At 36.3% G+C, this 22,382-nt stretch overlaps 1 protein-coding gene across 16 annotated transcripts in view; it reads right to left on the bottom strand.

Moving 5' to 3' along the window:
- The window catches only part of AKAP9 (A-kinase anchoring protein 9), a 171,522-nt gene that overhangs the window by 21,940 nt on the left and 127,200 nt on the right, over nucleotides 1–22,382 (bottom strand). For 14 of the 16 annotated variants that reach the window (XM_050782816.1, XM_050782819.1, XM_050782824.1 and 11 more), the window contains 11 exons: nucleotides 19,121–19,297; nucleotides 18,367–18,471; nucleotides 11,372–11,524; nucleotides 10,513–10,692; nucleotides 8,245–9,318; nucleotides 5,482–5,622; nucleotides 4,488–4,973; nucleotides 3,416–3,479; nucleotides 3,175–3,296; nucleotides 2,429–2,620; nucleotides 1,699–1,887 (listed from right to left, as the gene is read on the bottom strand). In XM_050782816.1, the coding sequence (XP_050638773.1) occupies nucleotides 1,699–1,887; nucleotides 2,429–2,620; nucleotides 3,175–3,296; nucleotides 3,416–3,479; nucleotides 4,488–4,973; nucleotides 5,482–5,622; nucleotides 8,245–9,318; nucleotides 10,513–10,692; nucleotides 11,372–11,524; nucleotides 18,367–18,471; nucleotides 19,121–19,297 (2,883 nt within the window). The remainder of the gene's footprint in view (nucleotides 1–1,698; nucleotides 1,888–2,428; nucleotides 2,621–3,174; nucleotides 3,297–3,415; nucleotides 3,480–4,487; nucleotides 4,974–5,481; nucleotides 5,623–8,244; nucleotides 9,319–10,512; nucleotides 10,693–11,371; nucleotides 11,525–18,366; nucleotides 18,472–19,120; nucleotides 19,298–22,382) is intronic. The other 2 variants (XM_050782825.1, XM_050782823.1) reach the window with 2 other exon arrangements.

Here is a 22,382-nt window from a genome sequence, read left to right as displayed (position 1 = left end):
TAAATAATATTTTCTGGGGATTTACTTTGAGATTATGTAAATACAGTTTCTTATCAAACCTTTTCACAATAATTTTAGCACCCATTGCAAACTATTACTTGAATAGTGTTTAATAAAGAGTGATTTAATAATATAGTGTTTAATAAAGGGTAATTTCCTTTCATTGTTCCTTCTACATTTACTAGCTGTCATTCCATGGTAATACTATTTACTTATTTATATATTTATATATTTATTTATTTATATCAGTATGGTCTCATGAGTTCTTCTTTCACTCTTTGGCTTATAATTTGTTACTATCATTTAGTATAATGTTTAAATTTTTCTAGAATTTGGCCAGTTGGAGCTCCTTTAAGCTGGCTTCTGTGACCTTTCGACATGTTCCCTTTATTCTTTGAACAATTCCTTACTTGTCAGCAAAACAAGATGTTCCAGGCTCACCTTGTACTTTCCCTGATCCATCCCTAAAATCACCAGTTCTGCAGGAAGTCCTAGTTCTTTTCAGTGGAGAATATATTAAAAAACAAGATCTGGGTGTTAAGTATTATAGTAGATTTTTAACTATTGATTTGATTCTGTTACTAGTAATAGGTCTTTGGAGGTTTTCTGTTTCTTAATGAAAGAGTTTTCATAAGTGATTTTTTTTTTTTTTTAGGAAATCTGTCCATTTCACCCAGGTGTTTGTTTATTCTCATGAAATTATTCATAATATTCTATCATTTTTATATCTCAACTATATCTTCAGTTCATTCCTAACTTTAAAAATGTGTGCTTTATCATTTTGCTTAACCAATTCTTCAGAAAAGTTCAAATGTCCAACTTTTAACATTTTATCTTATTGTAACAATGTATCTATTGACGCCTTTTTCTTCATTAAAGGGAATCCTCATTATTCTGATTCCATATTTGCAGATTTGCCTTCTCACTAAAATGTATTTGTAACTCCTAAATTCATTGTTGTGTTGCTTTCATGGTCTTTCACAGAAATGCATAGAGCAGCAGAAAATTTAAATGGTCCAATGTGGATGTCCCCAGCTAAAGTCAAATGCCCTTTTTACAGAGTATTTAGTGATGTTTCAAATTTTTGTGCTTTTTATTTGTGATTTCACTGTTTAGAATGGCCCCCAAAAGTAGTGCTGAAGTGCTTTATGGTGTTCCTAAGTATGAGAAGGCTGCGATGTGCCTTAAGGAGAAAATATATGTGTCAGACAAGTTTTTTTCAGGCATGAGTTATAGTGCTGTTGGTGGTGTTTAAGGTTAATCAATCAATAATATACAGTAAATAAGATGTCTTAAAATAGAATCACATATAGACAAAGTTATGTACTGATTGATGAAAATGTTGTGACCAAAGGCTTACAGGAACCTAACCTTGTATTTCCCTTAGAAGCAATGACTGTTCAATGTTCAGAGCAACTTTATAGAACATAACCAGTGCAAATAATGAGAATTTACTCTCAAATTAGTTTGGGATTATTTTGTTGCTCTTTTTCTAATTTCCTAGGTTAGAAAATCAGCTCTTTAACTTTCAGTCTTTCTTACTTTCTAACATGTTAAAACAGTTACAATAATTAAAAAAAAATATTCATAGTGGATCCTATTAAAATCTTAACCTTCATACTTAAATTAAGACTCTAAAATTAATAGTCATTTCCTTACTTCTATTAAAGTGTTGTTTAAAATGAAGTTTCATTATACCTGTTCTTGAATTCTCTGTTCCAAACAGTTTAGTAAGCCAACTGCATCTGTAGTACCTAGAGCTGTCAGCTCCGTCCGAAATGCCGCTAGTAAAACACTACGCTCTTCTAAGAAAACTTGTTGAAGGGCAAGCAGTAGTTCACCTCGCCAGTCTGAGAAGCTCTCATGAGATTGAGAACTATCATAAACCTAGCAAAGTACATATAACCAAAGTTAGTTTTCAAATAAGCATATTTTCAAAACATTCTAAAAATATTAATCTACAAAGAAAAATAATTAAAAGTCTAGGAGCATGTGTACTTCTTCTCTTTTTTTTTTTCTTTTTGAGACAGTCTCACTCTGTTGCTCAGGCTGGAGTACAGTGGCACGATCTCGGCTCACTGCAACCTCCACCTCCCAGATTTAAGTGATTCTCCTGCCTCAGTCTCCCGAGTAGCTGGGATTACAGGCACCCACCACCACGCCTGGCTAATTTTTATATTTTCAATAGAGATGGGTTTCAACACGTTAGCCAGGCTGGTCTTGAACTCCTGACCTCAAGTGATCCGCCCACCTCGGCCTCCCAAAGTGCTGGGATTACAGGCGTGAGGCACTGTTCCTGGCAGAGTTTCAAGTGTGAAAATATATATAGTTATTCATGCAAAAATATGTATAAAAGATAATTTATAATGTATTATTATTGTTAAAATAATACATAAAACGATTTAGATGTGTAGTATTCTTTGGGTACCTCAGCTTCTCTTTGTAGTTGCATTTTGGTAATTAAATCCTTCAGAGATGAGATTGTACTGAGGTAAGCTTTTCTCTCTTCTAGCCAAGATTCTGAAATCTGCTGAATAGAATGGTCCTCTCCATCATTATAGGGAGACTCAGTGAGAGAAAGCACCTGCATGCCTTCATTATGGACAGCCCTCAGTAATCCCTAGAAACCAAAACCCAAAAGCCAGAATTATGACAACTTCTTCACAGACTGAAAAATTAGACATACAAAGAGAAATAAATTTTAAGCAAGATAGCTTGCAGAGAGAAAACTCCAGCTCAACATTACTGAATGCCTTCTTCCTGTGGAGAGGTAAGCCAACTCCAGCAGATGGCCTATGACCTTCCATAGCTCTCATCTCTAAGTTCCTTCTGTTTGGCTAATGTACTCTTCCTAGGTTTACTGATAAGCCACTGATTTGACCAAAATAAATACATGGGATATAACTTCTACTCTTTAAGACTACTTTAAAAATTCTGGCAAATGAAAACATCAGGAATAAGAATTATTAAGAAAAAAGTCTTCATACATATCATCATTAAATCTCTTACTTTATTATCTGTGAAATATGGAAATAAAATAGATCTCTCAGGTTCCTTCTAGCTATGCAATTCTCTCTTCAGAAACGATCCCACCACATAACTTCTAATGAAGTGCTATGTTCAACATAGAAACAACACTGGCTGAGTTAATAAAAGGTATCTATCTTTTAGTACCTTTATTTTCTTTGGAAAGGAATCTGTTGCACTTTCACTCTCTTCTCCTTGGCCTTCTGATGCTGTGTCAAATCCTTGACTGTGTGTAAGATAAATTCCCTGACCCCAGTCTGATCCAGAATCTAAAATAAAGAAAATCATTTGCTGTTTAAAAAAAAAAAAAAATCAACCCCCATGTCCCCAAAAAACCAATATTTCTTAAACAAATACTACAAACATTACAGATATTTATAAAACTTACCACTGGAGCATATTTCTCTAGTCTGGTAAGCATCAGAATGTGTTAACTCAGGAATTGCGGATCCCTAATTAGAGAAAACAAAAAAAAATACATATATTTTTTGCTTTAATAAAAATAGAATACGCTGAATTATTTTGCTGGTTTCTCATGCTGTAATCAAATCTGTCACACCTTTCATAATAAATGAAACTATTCATGGTTTTTTAAAACAAGTCTGTTTCTTCATGAATATTACCATAAGAAGAGATATTCGTGAATTAAGGAATGATAACATGTTCCAAATCCATAAAGGAACATCATATATTATTTAACTCTACACAATGGAAAGATTTAAAAAATTTTAAAACTAAAACCTCTTTAAATTTAAAAAAGTTCAAAACTATTAAAATTGTGATAGTATCGTAAGGAAGAGACTGCCCTAAGTTTTCTCATTTTCTTTTAAAAGCACACAATGTTGGAACCAACCCAAATGCCCATCAGTGATAAACTAGATAAAGAAAATGTAGCACATATACACCATGGAATACTATGCAGCCATAAAAAAGGATGAGTTCATGTCATTTGCAGGGACATGGATGAAGCTGGAAACCATCATTCTCAGCAGACTAACACAAGAACAGAAAACCAAACACCACATGTTCTCACTCATAAGTGGGAGTTAAACAATGAGAACACATGGACACAGGGAGGGGAACATCACACACCAGGGCCTCTCGGGGCATGGGGGCTAGGGGAGGGATAGCATTAGGAGAAATACTTAATGTAGACGACGGGTTGATGGGTGCAGCAAACCACCATGGCACGTGTATACCTATGTAACAAACCTGCACATCCTGCACGTGTATCTCAGAACTTAAAGTATAATAAAAGAAAAATAAATAAATAAAAATTTTAAAAAAGGAATACTGTACAAGGAGTTAAAAACTTGCCTTGATAATATACCTACTTAGAAAGATCAAGTGCCTTAATGAGTTGCATTTTGGTTTGTCATCTACAAAATGAATTAATTTAAATGATTTTTTTTTTTAAAAAGCACACAATGTTGAAGAACAATATTATAGAAACCAAATACCTCTTTACTTCTCAGACGCTGTATCACTGCCTTTAAGGTACCACATTCCTCTTTCAGTAACTGAACAGCAACATAGTGTTCCCTCTTTAAGGTTTCAGTTTCTGAAATATGTCTGGATTCCATGTCCAAAATTTCAGCAGCATGTAGTTCTTGCATCTTCTCAATTTTTTCAGTAAACTGACTGATTATTTCAGTAACTTCTTCTGAGGAACATTCACTCTGTAAATCAATTTGTATTCCTGCATTCTTAACAAGAATTTGTGGAGTCTGATTGCTGCTATTGACCTTCAGAGTCCCATCTGTCTGGGATGCAATGCTTTTACTCAGTTTTACAGGAAGTGGCTCGAACATGCAGGCCTTTTTGTTTTCTTGTACCGCAGTCTTATCTTCTTTTTCTAAAATGGACAATTTCTCTTTTGCCTCTGCGAGGTGATCCCTAACTTGGCTTAAGTCTTTTTGAAGAGATGCCATATTTGTTTCTTTTATCTAAAACATAATGAATAGAACAGTAGGGCATTCAGTTCAAATCTTTCCATATTAAATGCAGAATTTAAAGGGGGTGGGAGGAATGTAATTCATGATTATATGTTCATTTTCCTCAGAGTAGTAGGAAAAACATTTTAGAAACACTCATAGTTTACATATATATATTTGTATGTATGTATGGTCATAGATTACTATAAAAGTGAAATAATTTTATCAGCTTCTACTTTTGGTTCTCATGGGATACACAGTCCTCTTTAACAACTTTCTACTCCTTCATTAACAGAATGGAAATGAAAAGTATCCTCCTAACAAAGATCCCCAGGAAAACCAAGCAAGAAGATGTTGGTAAAGAAATTTACAACAATGAAAGTTTTCATCAAATCCACAAAATACTTTTTATCTAGTTTTTAAGTTATGGAGCTTGATTTGCTACAGATGAGTATATACTTTGAAATGCAATTAAGATAGGTAGAAATGAGTGAATTAGGAGGTATGTTACTTATCTTACCAAAAGCTCTCCTTGAAGTTTTTCAGTCTTTTCTTTATAACCGGTAAGTTCTGCTTTAGTAGCCACCGATTCAGCTCTAAGAGCCTCGAGTTCATTTAAAAATCCACTTTCCTCATTGCTATGAAATAGCTCAGTAGTTGTCTGAATGACAGCGGAAAACATAAGAAACACATACTTTTAAAAAAATACAGCTAAATTCAAGGCACTTATACATTCTAATAAAACTACCCAAAGAATGACTGCCTACAGATAAAAGGAGTTGCAACAAATCAATGCTCTTTCCAAAAACACAGAAGCTTTTTCAGAACCATCATCTTATATTCTTGAGATAATGATTTTCTTCTTGTTGATGGGTGCAGCACAGCAACATGGCACAAGTATACATATGTAACAAACCTGCACGTTATGCACATGTACCCTAGAACTTAAAGTATAATAATATAAAAAAAAAAAGAAAAAAAAAAAAGAGAATGTAAAACAAAACAAAACAAACAAACAAAAAAAGAATGATTTTCTGGGAATAAAAGGCAAATAATGTCATTCATATACATCCGAAAAATTTATAAATTATTAGTGAAAATATTCTTTATTACCATTCAAAAAGTTCTTCATATTTATAGCACTTTTGTCAAAAGAAACCAAGTGTAACTAAGATATTTCTTAGAACTCATACATGGAAAGTATTACTATTTTAGGCCAGGCATGATGACTCATGCCTGTAACCCCAGCACTTTGAGAGGCTGAGACAGGTAGATCACTTGAGGTCAGGAGTTCGAGGCCAGTCTACTGGCCTCAACATGGCAAAACTGTCTCTACAAAAAATACAAAAATTAGCCAGGTGTGGTAGTGCATGCCTGTAGTCCCAGCTGCTCAGGAGGGAGAGGTTGCAGTGAGTCAAACCGTGCCACTACACTTCAGCCTGGGCAACAGAGTAAGACTCTGTCTCCAAAAAAAAAAAGAAAGTTATATTACTATTTTAATTATTTATAACTTAGAGTAATTTAGTTCCAATGAAGGAGGAAAAAGCCAGGTAATTATTATTCTTTGCAAAATACATTATATAATTAAATAATTGTGATTTATCAGTTAATCTCCTGGTGTTTAGAGAAGACTGAAGTTCTGCTACTCAAAGTTATAAATTTATAAGGTGAGAATTTGGAGGGAAAAAAAGCTCTTATCCTAACTATAATAGAGAACTATGATTTCAGATCTTCACATAAGTAAACTTACAGAGGTCAACTATGCATTTTTACTTAAAACAGATGAAATCTATTATCAGGTATAAAATTTGTAAAAGTTGGCCGGGCGTGGTGGCTAACACCTGTAATCCTAGCACTTTGGGAGGCTGAGGCAGGCGGATCAGTTGAGGCCAGGAATTTGAGACCAGCCTGGCTAACATGCAGAAACTTTGTCTCTACTAAAAAAAAAAAAAAAAAAATACAAAAAAAATTTAGCCTGGTGTGGTGTGGCATGTCTGTAATCCCAGCCACCTGGGAGGCTGAGGCAGGAGAATCGCTGGAAACCCAGGAGGTGGAGGCTGCAGTGAGCTGACGTCACACCACTGCACTCCAGCCTGGGCAACAGAGCAAGACTCTGTCTCAAGAAAAAAAAAAAAAATTTGTAAAATATGTCACCCACACATTAATTCAGTAGATGTTATTAAATAATAGATTTTTTCTGTAAAGTCTGCATTCTTTGTCAATCCTAATATATTTTCATACTTATTATTACTTAAAAGGAATGATAACATAACATGCATATTAGAAGGAAATTAAGAAAAAAATCCCCACAAGTCCTAGAGGACATTTGCTAAAGTTAATGTTTCTTAGTTTCTTCTGACTGCTCCATTTAATGATGATGTTCATGAAATAAACATCACATTTGAAGATTACAAAATACAGTCTGTATCCATTATTTTAGTGATAATAATATGACTACACAATGTTAAGTTAAATTTGGCCTGAGGCTCTCTCTGTATCTTGAGTTCCTATGTAAGGAATTGCAACCTAACTTAGGAGTACGTAAACCTAACTTAGGAGTATGTAAATGGAAAACATTATCTTAGGAGTATAATAAACAGCTACTCTTAGCGAATGACAAGCAGTCAACTGAGCAGACCAGGTCCAAATAAGGCAAACACCTAGCTGTAACTGTACTTTATTTGGTAGTTCTGTCTATAAATATTCACCGGCCACTGTTGCACAAAAGAGATTCGTGAAACTCCTCTGGTTCTGAGTGCTACCCAATTCATGAATCCTTTTTTGTTCAAATAAACTCTCGTAAATTTAGTTTGTCTAGTTTTTCTTTTCTTTTTTTTTTTTTTTTTGAGATGGAGTTTTGCTCTGTTGCTCAGGCTGGAGTGCAGTGGCGCGATCTTGGCTCATGCAAGCTCTGCCTCCTGGGTTCACGCCATTCTCCTGCCTCAGCCTCCTGAGTAACTGTGACTACAGATGCCCATCACCATGCCCGGCTAATTTTTTGTATTTTTAGTAGAGATGGGGTTTCACCGTGTTAGCCAGGATGGTCTCGACCTCCTGACCTGGTGATCCACCCACCTCTGCCTCCCAAAGTGCTGGGATTACAGGCGTGAGCCACCGCACCCAGCCTAGTTTTTCTTTTAACAACAGCGTATTTTTTATAAGTGGTATATTTTTATAAAAATCCTTTTGTATAAATTGCTAGATGTAAACAGAACACCATATTCAGTAAATTAGCAATTAACTTAGGAGTACTTAAGTGAAAATAATCAAATACAAAACCAACCTTGAGAACTTCAAAATCTTGAGGGCTTCTTTTCCTTTCTTTCCCTCCCTGTTTTTTCTCATTGCCCTCCAATAGCTTCTGTAGTTCTAGCAGCTTCTTTTCTTTTTCTAAAACATTTTTTTCTGCAATTTCTACTTGTTCTTTTCCTAAAATCAAACTAGTATGCATTTCAACAAGCTGGCTTTCTAATTCTGATATTCTCAAGGTTAATGCTGATATATTTGACCCTGACTCATCTTCTCTTAGTTGATTTAAATTCTGAATATTTGTTCTTTCAGGTTCTGATGAAATTGTTTGATTATCTTGACAGAACTTTGCATATTCCTGAACTGCCTCAAGTTGGATTTGACTCACAAGAGCAGCAGCCACTTTTTCTTCAAGTATTTTCTGTAGATTTAGAATCTTCTTTTGAAGCACTTCTATTTCAGACTGGCCTTGTTCTTGCATGTCTTTTATTTGTTTATAACACTGGGTAAGTTCTAAGTCCTTTGCACTAACAGTGCTCTCAAGTTGTAGCAACCTTGTTTCCAAATTAATTATGGAACCTTTGCCATTTTCTTCAAAAGATTTGAGGTATGTCTGATTTTCTAAGGATTTAAGAGCATCCTCTGTAAGGACTACTTCCAGTTCAGGTTTGTCTTTGCTCAGATCATCTATGGCCATGTTAACACTTTTCCCTGGTATACTTTGAATCTTTTCCATACTTTCACGTTCTCTCTTTAAGCTGAATAATTCCTGTGTTAGCTGATTCATTTTAAAATTGGTTTCTTTAAGTATATTTTTCGTGAAGGTCATTTCTTCATTAGTGGTTTCTACTTGCTGTTCCAAAGCCAGCTTTTCAGCTATAACCATATCCAATTGATGTTTTAAACTGTCTGCTTCTTCTGGGAGGGAATGAGCATCCACTAGTGTCTTCTGTCCAATATTTGCCAATTCCTGTTGAAGTTTTTCAATCACTTCATTGAGCTGCTCTATTTCTTCTTCTCTATTTCTCTTCACACATTCTTGATCACTCATCAAACATTCTATCTGGGTTTCAAGATCCCTTATCAGTTCATTTTTTTCTTCAATAACCTATTAATGAAAAAGGTAACATACATAATATATATGTATTTATATTTTGAAAATTTTACTTTATTTTAGGGCAGTACCTCAAAGAGATGATCACACACAAAAATAATATACTACTTCTCAGACATACTACCTTAATTTCATTATAGACCAATATCTGCCCCATCATATCAAACAAGGCCCAGAAAGTTCTGTTAAGTATAAAGTAATATAAGCTTTTAGTTGCTGATTCCCTATTAGGAAAATAGTCAATATCAATACTTCTTAATGGAAAAGGATGAAGTAAGGAAATAAAGGCTACAACCGATGGGACCAAAGGTAATTACCTTACTTAACTCATATTAAATATTAGAATTTATAATAGATTTGGTTAGAATAATATGATAAAATCTAAGTCACAGAGCCTTTCTGAAAAACATTAAAATCCTATGACAATATTAGGAGGGGAGAAAAATACATATAAATTATTAAGCCAATGTGTCTTTGCTTTTTTTTTTTTCTTTTTGAGACAGGGTCTCACTCTGTCACTCAGGCTGGAGTGCAGTGGCATGATCATGGCTCACGGCAGCTGGGACTACAGGTGGTATGCCACCATGTCCAGTTAATTTTCATATTTTTTGTAGAGACAAAGTTTCACCATGTTGCCCAGGCTGGTCTTGAACTCCTGGGCCCAAGCAATTCGCCCACCTAGGCTTCCTAAAGTATAAAGATTACAGGTGTGAGCCACTGTGCCTGGCCACCAATGTATCTTAATAAATTAAAATTAATGAATTAAAAGAGAAGTGGGCCAGGTGTGGTGGCTCATGCCTGTAATCCCAGCACTTTGGGAGGCTGAGGTGGGTGGATCACCTGACATCAGGAGTTAGAGATCAGCCTGGTCAACATGGTGAAACCCCATCTCTATTAAAAATACAAAAATTAGCCAGGTGGGGTGGTGGGTGCCTGTAATCCCAGCTACTCGGGAGGCTGAGGCAGGAGAATCGCTTGAACCTAGGAGGCGGAGGTTGTAGTGAGTCGAGGTTGTGCCACTGGACTTCAGCCTGGGTGACAGAGTGAGACGCCGTCTCAAAATAAATGAAATAGAATAAAATAAAATTGGTTTGTTTTTTAAATTCAATGGAGAGCAACATTATAACCATTTAGCCCTTTAAAACTCTGGCTCATATTAATTTCATAATCAATTTTAAATGAGTATACCTTGTTATCTGTCGTAATTTTAAGTTGCTGCTGGAGTTTCATAATTTGTTCATTTAATTGGTCAATTTCTACCTCTTTTTCCTGTATTATTTGGGCAAATTTCCCAAATAGTACATGTTGGTCTTGAGTAGACACAGCATCAGATTCCTTTATGGCAAGTCCCAGTTTCTCCATGTCATCCTAGGAACAAAAATAATTATCACAGTTGGAATAATCATTACACATCATTTTCAGAACATAATTACAAAAGAAAACAGAGCCTATAATGTACAAATGAATACAATCAGAGATACCATATGGTTATTGTAAATCAATAATTCTTAAACTATTTTGATAAATGATCCCAAAATTTTCACTTATGATGAATTCAAATGTTCAGGTTGGGCTGAAAATAAGTTCTATGCAAATGTGTCTACCTGTTAATGTCCATCTGTTGAGTATTATTTAACAGCTGGATTTACCAAATGCTTAATAAAGCAATATAGGGACCAGGTGTGGTGGCTCACGCCTGTAATCCCAGCACTTTGGGAGGCCAAGGCAGGCAGATCATGAGGTCAGGAGATCAAGAGTGTCCTGGCTAACATGGAGAAACCCCATCTCTACTGAAAATACAAAAATTAGCCGGGCATGGTGGCACACGCCTGTAGTCCCAGTTACTCGGGAGGCTGAGGCAGGAGAATCGCTTGAACCTGGGAGGCAGAGCTTGCAATGAGCCGAGATCACATCATTGCACTCCAGCCTGGGTAACAGAGTGAGACTCAGTCTCAAAAAAAAAAAAAAAAAATAATAATAATAATAAAGCAATATAGGACTGAAACTATGACTTATTTACAGATAAAAGTTTTTTTAAACTAATTACCTTAAATAATTTGTTTTCTTGTTCAAGTTCTTGTAGGCGGGTAGTAGATTCCTTTTTCTGTATTTCTAATTGCATATGTAATTGTTGAACTTCTTCATTCTTATTTTCCAGTTCTTCTCTAAACTGTTCTAATTGCTCTTCTAAGTTTGTAATCTTTAATATCAAAATTATCAAAAGAGAAAAGATGTTTATACAAATGTTTATTTATCAAGATAAAATGAAGAGTGTTATATTTGCTTTACAAAGTATGCATGCTTAAAACATGAGTCATAAGAATAAAAGAATGTGGTTTTTCTAAGCCAGGTATAACCTGTGTTACCTGTGTGGTTCCTAGACATGCTCAAACTGGCCACCCTTAAACTATCCTATGTAAAGCAGAGAGGAAACCTTCTGAGAAAGGATAAAAGGAGCCATTTCCTATGTAAGTATCTTCTCCTGAAGCAGAAAGGAGTCATAGGAGGAAGGGAAAGAATCCACATATTAAATCTTAGTTTATGTTACATTTATTTGCTATCAAAAGGCCTAGAAAAGCTGTAGAATTGTTTTGTTAGCCACCGTATAAGACTGAATGTAGTCCAAAAATATCTAATTAACTCACTAAAAGGCCTGGCTGCCATGTGGCTTGTTAAGCAGAAGGAAGCCAAGATAGAAACTAAGACCAAGAGATCCTTAGGTCTGATTTACAAAAACCTTAGAGAAAATGAATTACACAATTCAGGAGAAAATTAGATAGCTCCTATAGGTAGGACAACAGAAATTTATTTAATCATTTTGAGGATGGATTATCAATAATGGTAAAGCAACTGCTTTTTGATGGTTAGAGACTGAAATGAATGATGAATATTAAGAATTAGTTATTTGTAGGGGAAAGAGAGAGATCAGACTGTTACTGTGTCTATGTAGAAAGAAGAAGACAAAAGAAACTCCATTTTGTTCTGTACTAAGAAAAATTCTTCTGCCTTGAGATGCTGTTAATCTGTAACGCTAGCCCCAACCCTGTGCTTGCAGAAGCATGTGCTGTGTTGACTCAAGGTTTAACGGATTTAGGGCTGTGCAGGATGTGCTTTGTTAAAAATGTGTTTGCAGGCAGTATGCTTGGTAAAACTCATCGCCATTCTCCAGGCTCGAGTACCCAGGGACACAATGCACTGCGGAAAGCTGCAGGGACCTCTGCCCAAGAAAGCCTGGGTATTGTCCAAGGTTTCTCCCCACTGAGACAGCCTGAGATACAGCCTTGTGGGAAGGGAAAGACCTGATGATTCCCCAGCCCGACACCCATGTAGGGTCTGTGCTGAAGAAGATTAGTGAAAGAGGAAGGCCTCTTTGCAGTTGAGATAAGAGGAAGGCATCTGTCTCCTGCTTGTCCCTGGGAATGGAATGTCTTGGTATAAAATCCGATCATACATTCTATTTACTGAGATAGGAGAAAACCGCCTTATGGCTGGACGTGAGACATGCTGGCGGCAATACTGCTCTTTACTGCACTGAGGCGCTTGTGTAAAGTCAAACATAAATCTGGACTACATGCACATCAAGGCACAGCACCTTTCCTTAAACTTATTTATGACACAGAGACCTTTGCTCACACGTTTTCCTGCTGACCCTCTCCCCACCATTACCCTATAGTCCTGCCACATCCCCTCATCGAGATAGTAGAGATAGCGATCAATAAATACTAAGGGAACTCAGAGACCAGTGCCGGCGTGGGTCCTCTGTATGCTGAGCACTGGTCCCCTGGGCCCATTGTTGTTTCTCTATACTTTGTCTCTGTGTCTTCTTTCTTTTCTCAGTCTCTCGTCCCACCTGATGAGAAATACCCACAGGTGTGGAGGGGCTGGCCCCCTTCAGTTATTTTTATGTTTAAAAATTGGTTTTGGTTGATGACAGTAATATTCATTTAGCTCACTGGTTTGTTGCTACTTAATACAAAGTGAATGAATGATTTCCAAATGTGTATTTACCTCATGATCAAAACTGCTGATCAAAAAGCAAACTAAGATGCAGGAGCATCTCTGTTATCTAAGGCAACAGAGCCTGTCCTCAGCAGCACTTAGTGACAAGTGGCTCAGAAAGCAGCCTATAAATCATTTACTGCCTTAGAAACTGAAAGAGGGCATCGCTGATTACACACTAACAAATCACATACTGAGAACCATATCTGAACACTGACAAATCCTTAAAAACCAGTTAGCTTAGTATTTCCTAAACAGTATCAATACTAGTAGTAATAGCCATCACTTGTAAAGAGTTTACTGCTAAGCACTGTACAAAGTGCTTTATATGTATTATTTCTTAAAACCCTGTAACAACCTTATGAGATCTGTTCTGAGTATCCCCATTTTAGAGATGAGGATGGACGTCACAGAGAGGAGTAATTTGCTTTGAGGCCACATGGTAAGTATGTGGAGAAGCCAGCTTTCGAACCTGGGAATTTATCTCTGAATCTTCCACTCTAAACTATCACTTATCCTGCTTCTAATAACTAATGTCTAAGACTTACACTTAAAAATTTTTCTGTAACACTGGTTATTAAACTCAGTAGACACTGAAATACATTTAATGACTGAACATAAATAATTATCAGGTTGTTGGAAACTGTAATGATTATATCTTCTTCAAAGTGATCTCACATAGTACTTACAACTATTCCTACATTTCTATAACTACTCTGATGACAAGGTATTATTTTAAAATCAACACATAAATAGTTATTTAAGTTCAAATTGCTGCCCTACCTCATATGAAATTTCCTTTTTTTATACAACAGTTTATGACCAAACTGTTAACTTTGTGACATGAAGCCTTGCTATTCAAAGTGTGGTCTTAAGAGCAGTAGAGTTGGCATCATGTGGGAGCATGTTGGGTGTGCAAAATGCCATGTCACACCCCAGACTTGTGTTTTATTTTATTTTTTTAACTTTTGACTCATTTTATTGTTTTACAGTAATCAGATAGGAAATGAACTCTATTATATATTCCTTTTTAATCTTTTTAAAAAAATTATACTTTAAGTTCTGGGATACATGTGCAGGATGCACAGGTTTATTACATAGGTATACATGTGCCATCGTGGTTTCCTGCACCCATCAATCTGTCATCTACATTAGGTATTTCTCCTAATGCTATCCCCTCCTTAGCCCCTCACCACCTGAAAGGCCCCAGTGTCTGATGTTCCTCTCTCTCTGTCCATGTGTTCTCATTGTTCAGCTCCCACTTATGAGTGAGAACATGTGGTGTTTGGTTTTCTGTTCCCATGTTAGTTTGCTGAGAATGATGGTTTCCAGCTTCATCCATGTCCCTGCAAAGGACATGAACCCATCCTTTTTTATGGCTGCATAGTATTCCATGGTGTATATGTGCCACACTTTCTTTATCCAGTCTATCATTGATGGGCATTTGAGTTGGTTCCAAGTCTTTGCTATCGTGAACAGTGCTGCAATAAACATGTGTGTGCATGTGTCTTTATAGTAGAATGATTTATAATCCTTTGGGTATATACCCAGTAATGGCATTGCTGGGTCAAAAGGTATTTCTGGTTCTAGATCCTTGAGGAATCGCCACACTGTCTTCTACAATGGTTGAACTAATTTACACTCCCACCAACAGTGTAAAGGCGTTCCTATTTCTCCACATCCTCTCCAGCATCTGTTGTTTCCTCTTTAATGATCACCATTCTAACTGGCATGAGATGGTATCTCATTGTGGTTTTGATTTGCATTTCTCTAATGACCAGTGATGATGAGCTTTTCTTCATATGTTTGTTGGTCACACAAACGTCTTCTTTTGAGAAGTATCTGTTCATATCCTTTGTCCACTTTTTGATGGGGTTGTTTTTTTCTTGTAAATTTGTTTAAGTTCTTCATAGATTCTGGATATTAGCCCTTTGTCAGACGGATAGACTGCAAAAATTCTCTCCCATTCGGTAGGTTGCCTGTTCATTCTGATGATAGTTTCTTTTGCTGTGCAGAAGCTCTTTCATTTAATTGGATCCCATTTGTCAATTTTGGCTTTTGTTGTCATTGCTTTGGTTTTTAAGTCATGAAGTCTTTGCCCATGCCTATGTCCTGAATGGTATTGTCTAGGTTTTCTTCTAGGGTTTTTATGGTTTTAGGTCTTAGTCTTTAATCTGTCTGGAGTTAATTTTTGTATAAGACTTGTGTTTTAACAAGATCCCTGGGTGATTCGCATGTGCATTGAAGTTTGAAATGCACTGGTCTAAAGCACTAACTTTCCTATTCTAAGTAGCTGAAGTTCAGGCATCATATCAGAGACTTCAAGTCCCCCAAATGACACTATGGGACATTCTTTCCTCTTGTTCAGTCAGCCTCTAGTTTAGCACCAGGAGGCTCTCTTATTATTGAGCCTACAACCACCCACAACCAGAAGAACATTAAGATTTAAAAACAGAGGCTGGTAAATATTTGTTTTAATCTTGTTTAATTTATCCAATAATTGAAATTAATATTTGGATTAATTTGCATCTATTTTTGTTTTCTTTTTTTTTTTTTGAGACGGAGTCTCGCTCTGTCACCGAGGCTGGAGTGCAGTGACAGGATCTTGGCTCACTGCAAGCTCCACCTCCCGGGTTCACACCATTCTCCTGCTTTGGCCTCTCAAGTAGCTGGGACTATAGGCGCCCACCACCACGCCTGGCTTTGTTTGTTTGTTCGTTTGTATTTTTAGTAGAGATGGGCTTTCACTGTGTTAGCCAGGATGGTCTCGATCTCCTGACCTAGTGATCCGCCCGCCTCAGCCTCGCAAAGTGCTGGGATTACAGACGTGAGCCACCACGCCTGGCCTGTTTTCTTTTTTAAAAAGTATTTTTATCTCTTTCAAATGTACATATGTCTCCTTAATTACACAGTAGATTCCTTGATGTCCAGTGCTGGTTTTACAATTGGATACTGGTGCTACACGTACATTAAGAGCTCACTAAATGTTGAATGGCAGTCTTTAATACTTCTCACCAACAAGACAAAACAGGCCCCAATGCTTTGGCAGTATAGTATCACAAGGGCTTCAGACTCACAGAAATCTGAGTGGAACTCCTTTTCAACCACTTAAGGTGTGACCATGATCAAGTTATTTAACCTCTCTTAAGGCTTAGTTTACACATCTGTAAAATGGAGAAAACAGAGCCTGTCCTGGGGAAGAGTGTAAGTATTAATGGTAAAAGGGCATTTAAAATACTTAGTACTGTCTAATTACAGAGGCCAACAAAATTAACTATTATTATTTATTATTGTGAACTGTAAGCTAGATCTCATTAGCTCTACAAAGAGCTAAAACCTATTGAATGTATCTTTTTCTAAAATCCTTCTAATCCTTTCCCCATTTACTACCTCCTCCTATAATTCTAAAACTCCTTTCTTTTGCAGTTTTCTTCTCTTTTTATTCATCCTGCATTTCTAAATTTCTAATAAACTTCAAAAGTGTTTTATACAAATTTAGGCTCTCAGAGTAAAGTATCTCAAATACCATGATACATAGGGACATCTTATTTTTATACTCCATCAGATATCTAAAAGCATTTGCCTAGTTTCTGGGGAAAAAATGCTTAAGAGGTTATTTTCAATAAAAGACATTTTAACTCTATATTCCTGTCTCTCAGTCTCCAGTTACCGGCAGGTGAATGGGTTTTGATAAAGTACTTGTTACTGTTATTAGGGTCAGCTGTCAGTTTAACCACTTACTCATTGACTGCTTCTCTCCTTATCTGTAAAAAACATTAGTCAGTTGACAGATGCCCTCTAAAGTTTCTCATAGTTTTGAACAACTCTGATTCTGAGTAAAAGGTAGACAGTTATTAGATACTTAATTCAAGATAACAGTGCTATATTATATTCAAAAGATAATAAAAATATAAAATCAGTAAGGTTAATCAACTATCCACAGTCAACTATCATTGCTTTGGGTACAGTTTAGAAGGTCTGTCTTTTTAGGTAACATATAATTACTTTACTCAGTTTAAGGGAAATCTTTAAATATTAACTCTATGAAACACAGAAATAGTTACATATAAACAAAAGTGCTCCCCACCTCCCACAAAAAAATCAAAAATCAAAATAAATAAGAGCCTCTCAGATAAACATTACTCAGTATTATGTGATAGTGAGAAAATAATCCTTCTTATGGAAATGATTTCAACTATAGTCACTTACATAGATGCCTTTTTTCTCCTCTAATCTACAAGTTTTCTGAGCTACAGTTTTAGCTGATATCGAAATCATTCTTATATTTTTCAAAGCAGCTTAAGTTCATAACTATTTGTTAAAATATAGTAAGTGTCCTGAGAATATTAGAGACAAAAATGTAATTTAAAAAATTTTAAACATTTTAAATGATAAGATATAGCTAGACAATGTAGAGTAGGACATGTTTTTAAAAAACTATTTGTAGACAAAGGCTTAAGTAAGTTATACATTAGGAAGCTGAAGTTACCACTGTTCTGAAAGTAAAGTTTTAGTTTTTTGGAAGAAGGGGCAGAGAAACAAAGGAGAACTTTATATAATTGTTTTACTATTAAAGAAATTTACTATTACTCTTTTGTTTTAAGAACATATTCTGTATATTGTAAAATAGCACTATAATCTCCCGGGGCAATATAATAATAATAAAAAAAACCACACAGCAAAGCAGCAATAATTCAGTATCTATTCTATGGTTATGAGAAAACGGATATTGCCTTTTGTCCTAACACTACTATGTCTCTCCACCCTCTACAGGCCTGCTAAGTTGGCCTTCTTCCTGTTCCTCCGAACTTCATCCTGCTTCGAGGCCTTTACACTGGCTATTCCATCTGGAGCACTCTTCTTTCCCATCAGCTTACTCACATGTTTACTGCCTTGTTCAAGGTCAGTTTTGGCACTGAGCTGACAAACAGCCTCGACTGTGGTTTTAGATCATAAACTCCATTCAGTTCAAATAATATTTTCAAGGTAACTGATTTAAAATAATTCAAACCACACTGTGTCATTTAAAAATAAACTCCTTACCTCTTTTTCCTTTCTGTCTATGGCATCTCGCTCAGCCTGCAGTTGTACTTCTAGGGACAATTCTGGTTTAGCTTCTACAGCTCCAAACTGTTTTCGGTCCTCTACCTTTAAATATGTAAAAATTTTCTCAAAATTTCATAAACTAAATCCTGATTATCTAGTTTTTTTGTTTTGTTTTGTTTTTTTTGAGAAGCAGCAATCCTGTTTCTCCAATTAGAAGTAGAAAGTGTACTTCTAATTAGCGAATAATTAAAAAGTTGGTCAGGCACAGTGGCTCAAGCCTGTAATCCTGGAACTTGGGAAGCTGAGGCAGGTGGATCACCTGAGGTTGGGAGTTTAAGGCCAGCCTGACCAAAATGAAGAAACCCCATCTCTACTAAAAATACAAAATCAGCTGGGTGTGGTGGCTCATGCCTGTAATCCCAGCAACTTGGGAGGCTGAGGCAGAACAATCACTTGAACTGAGGAGGCGGAGGTAGTGGTGAGCTGAGGTTGCACCATTGCACTCCACACTGGGCAACAAGAGCGAAACTAGGTCTCAAAAAAACAAAACAACAACAACAACAAAAAACTCTTCCCTTCTCAGGACTGACATGCAAGCAACATTTGGAAATAAGAACAAACAGAAATGGTTATGATGTCAACAGAGACATAAACATATTATGTAATAATACCTATAAGAAGTTGACAAATTAATTTAAGAGCATTCTTCATTAAAACACTTAATAAAGTTAGCCCAAATAAAATGCCACACCTTTTGAAAAGTATCTGCACTCACAAGTAGCGCCTGCTCCAGTTCTCTTACTCTGAACTCCAGTTTCTCTATTTCTTCATTCCTTTCCTGTATATCCCTTTGAAGCTGCTCTTTAGAGAGCAAAAGCTCATTGCATTTGTCTGTTTTTTCCTTCAGATGATTTGTTAACTGTTCAACCTGAAATATAAGAGGCAAAAAATTTAATTAAAAAAAATTTCAGCAAGCTAGTTAGTATACGTTGAGTTACCTCTCATTTTGGATATCTACAATCCAAAATGCTACAAAATCTGAAACTTTTTTGTTTGTCTGTTTAACAAATGGAGTCTTATTATGTTGCCCAGGCTGGAATGCAGTGGCTATTTACAGGCACGATCATCATGCACTACAGCCTCAAACTCCTGGGCTCAAGCGATCTTGCATCAGCCTCCTGAGTAGCTGGGACTACAGATGCACACCAACAAGCCTAGGTCAAAATCTGAAACATTTTGAGCACTGATATCATGCTCAAAGGAAATGCTCATTGGAGCATTTCACATTTCAAATTAGGCTGCTGGATAGGAAAGTATAATGCAAATATTACAAAATTCAAAATATCTGAAATCTGAAACACTACTCTCAAGCATTTTAAAGAATACTCAATGCATATAAAACATATCTTCACTTCAAAAATTTTTTTTCCAAAAAGCATTTTTAAATGTTATGCTAATTTCACTTTGTATAAAGATAGCAACTATTGTCTTCAACAAAGGTGACATTTTACAAGTTGAAAAAATTAAGCAACGCTAGTAGATCACAAATAATATTGCTTTCAAGTAATCCTTTAAAAAAAGTTCTTTCTCTTAAGACTAAGACTTTCTCCACCTAGGAAGAGGGGAAAAATGCATTTTTCATAAGGCTGAATTATCTAATGGCACAACCACACTAAATCCTAATAAAGATGAGAAATTTGCAGAGTACTGATTTACTCTTGTATGAGATAAAATGACCTAAATAAATCTTTTATGGACTATATTTTGAAAACAGTCATTGGGAAAGCTTTTTCAATCTATACATTCCATCAGCCCAGGAAAGAGACAAGGATGAAGGGGAGTGAGAGGGATCTGCGCACCTTGAGGGTTTCCCTAAGTGTCTCTAGTCTTCGTTTCTCCTTTAACCAAAATAATGATGTGTGCCAAGACCTATTCCCTAAGAATAATATGGAGATCCCTTCAAGTGAATGGTTCTGTGACAGAAGAATACAGGAAGGATTAGTAGTACTGTAAGGAAAGTGAGGAAGGAAAGCTTACTTTAAAAAAAGCAACATGTGATGGTAAGAAATAAAGTAAAATTCTACTTTTTCTTTTCAGTGAAATATTCTGAGGAAATTATCTAAAAAACGACAGTTATTTCTCAGAACACTAAAAGAATGTAAGCTTAACTATAATTTCAGGTTCAAGGATGATAGCAATAAAGCCACTGATACATGCAGTTGGTTTTAAAGAGAAAAAGAAAAAAAAGGAAAAAAAAGGAAAAAAAAAAGTTGCTGAGGAGAAACTTTAATAAGTTGATTAAGATTTGGAGTAAGGTAAAAAAAAAAAAAAAGGCAACAATGTAGGTACAATAAAATGGTGCAACAGTTAGAAAAAAAAAAAAATCAAACATGCACATCTTTGTTAGTTTCTTAAAAGTTTCATGAGTGAAGCAGGCCAACCTTTCAAGTAAAAGAAAACGACATAATAGGAAATGACAGGTTAAATATTCTTTGAACTACAATAAATGACTACTTTTTTTTTTTTGAGACGCAGTCTCGCTCTGTCGCCCAGGCTGGAGTGCAGTGGCTCGATCTCGGCTCACTGCAAGCTCCGCCTCCCGGGTTCACGCCATTCTCCTGCCTCAGCCTCCCGAGTAGCTGGGACTACAGGCGCCTGCCACCGTGCCCGGCTTATTTTTTGTATTTTTTTATTAGAGACGGGGTTTCACCGTGTTAGCCAGGATGGTCTCGATCTCCTGACCTCGTGATCCACCCGCCTCGGCCTTCCAAAGTGTTGGGATTACAGGCTTGAGCCACCGCGCCCGGTCCCTAAATGACTATTTTTTAAAAGCCGAAAATATGTTTGTCAGAAATGGGGCAATAACTAGAAACTGTGGAGACTGATAACTTTTGTACTACTCTAGTAGATAACATTTTATTACAAGGAGTTTATAGGCACTCTGTACTTCTTTGGTTTTCTTTTAAGAGAAATGAAATCCACTAAACTGTTCAGAAATTACATTCAAAATAAAAATTGTTTTCAGAAATAATACTAAAGTGTTCACTATGTGCCAGCTCAACACTCCTATGATGTGGGTGCTATTATGATCTCTATTTTAGAAATGAATTAACAGAGATTTCAGAGGTTAACTGACGTAGTTATTGCCATTACCTAGTAAATGGCAGAGCCGTGATACAAACTGGGATTGCCTTACGCTAAACACAATGTCTTTATCACCATGACAAGCCATCTTTAGGTATTCATACAATGAATCCTCTCTCATTTATGTAGCATTCATTTGGTAAATGTGGAGTTTTGACTATGTTTCTATGAGGAAAATAGGTAGTTGGGGTGAAAAAGGAGAAGCAGGAGACTGGTTAAGAGGCTACCACAGGGATCCAGGCAAACAAATGACAACTGGGATTTAGGAGGATGAACAAAAGTGCAAAGAACAGAAAGATGTAGTGCAATCTGACTCATCAATGTGTTGGAAGTAGGGGTTGAGAAAAAGAGGGGAATCAAGGCTGATTCTAGTTCTCAGCAATGGGGCAGGTTAGAAGGAACAGAATTTACTGAGATGAAGAAGGAAAATGTTTTATGCTTGTCTTTCTCTGGTTGTGGCTAATCAGGAATCAAGACTCTCTTTTGGACATGTTAATTTTGAGACATCTAAGCAGAGACAGAGTAGGCACTGGATATCCAATTCTGGAGCTTAACAGAGATGTCACAGATGAAAATACAGACGTGGAGTCATTTATATACGACTGCCTGGGAAGAGGCTACAAATAGGAAATAAGAAGAGGCCCAAGTGTAAGTTTTGGGGCACTCCATCATTTATGTTGGGTAGGAAAAGGAGAAACAAAGACTAGAGGATAGAGACCAGCAGAGTGGTGTGTCACAGAAACCAAGAGAAGGAAGTATTTATGGCAGAAGGCTGCAATAAATGCCTCCGAATGGTTGAGTAGGATGGAGACAGAGTTGGATATTAGCTATAGCCGTCAGGCTCTGGGTCACCTTCACAAGAACAATTT

Source organism: Macaca thibetana, chromosome 3 (assembly GCF_024542745.1).
Source record: "Macaca thibetana thibetana isolate TM-01 chromosome 3, ASM2454274v1, whole genome shotgun sequence".
Lineage (NCBI taxonomy): Eukaryota > Metazoa > Chordata > Mammalia > Primates > Cercopithecidae > Macaca > Macaca thibetana.
The sequence above is the reverse complement of the archived record's forward strand: the minus strand, read 5'-3'. Positions and strand labels throughout refer to the sequence as shown.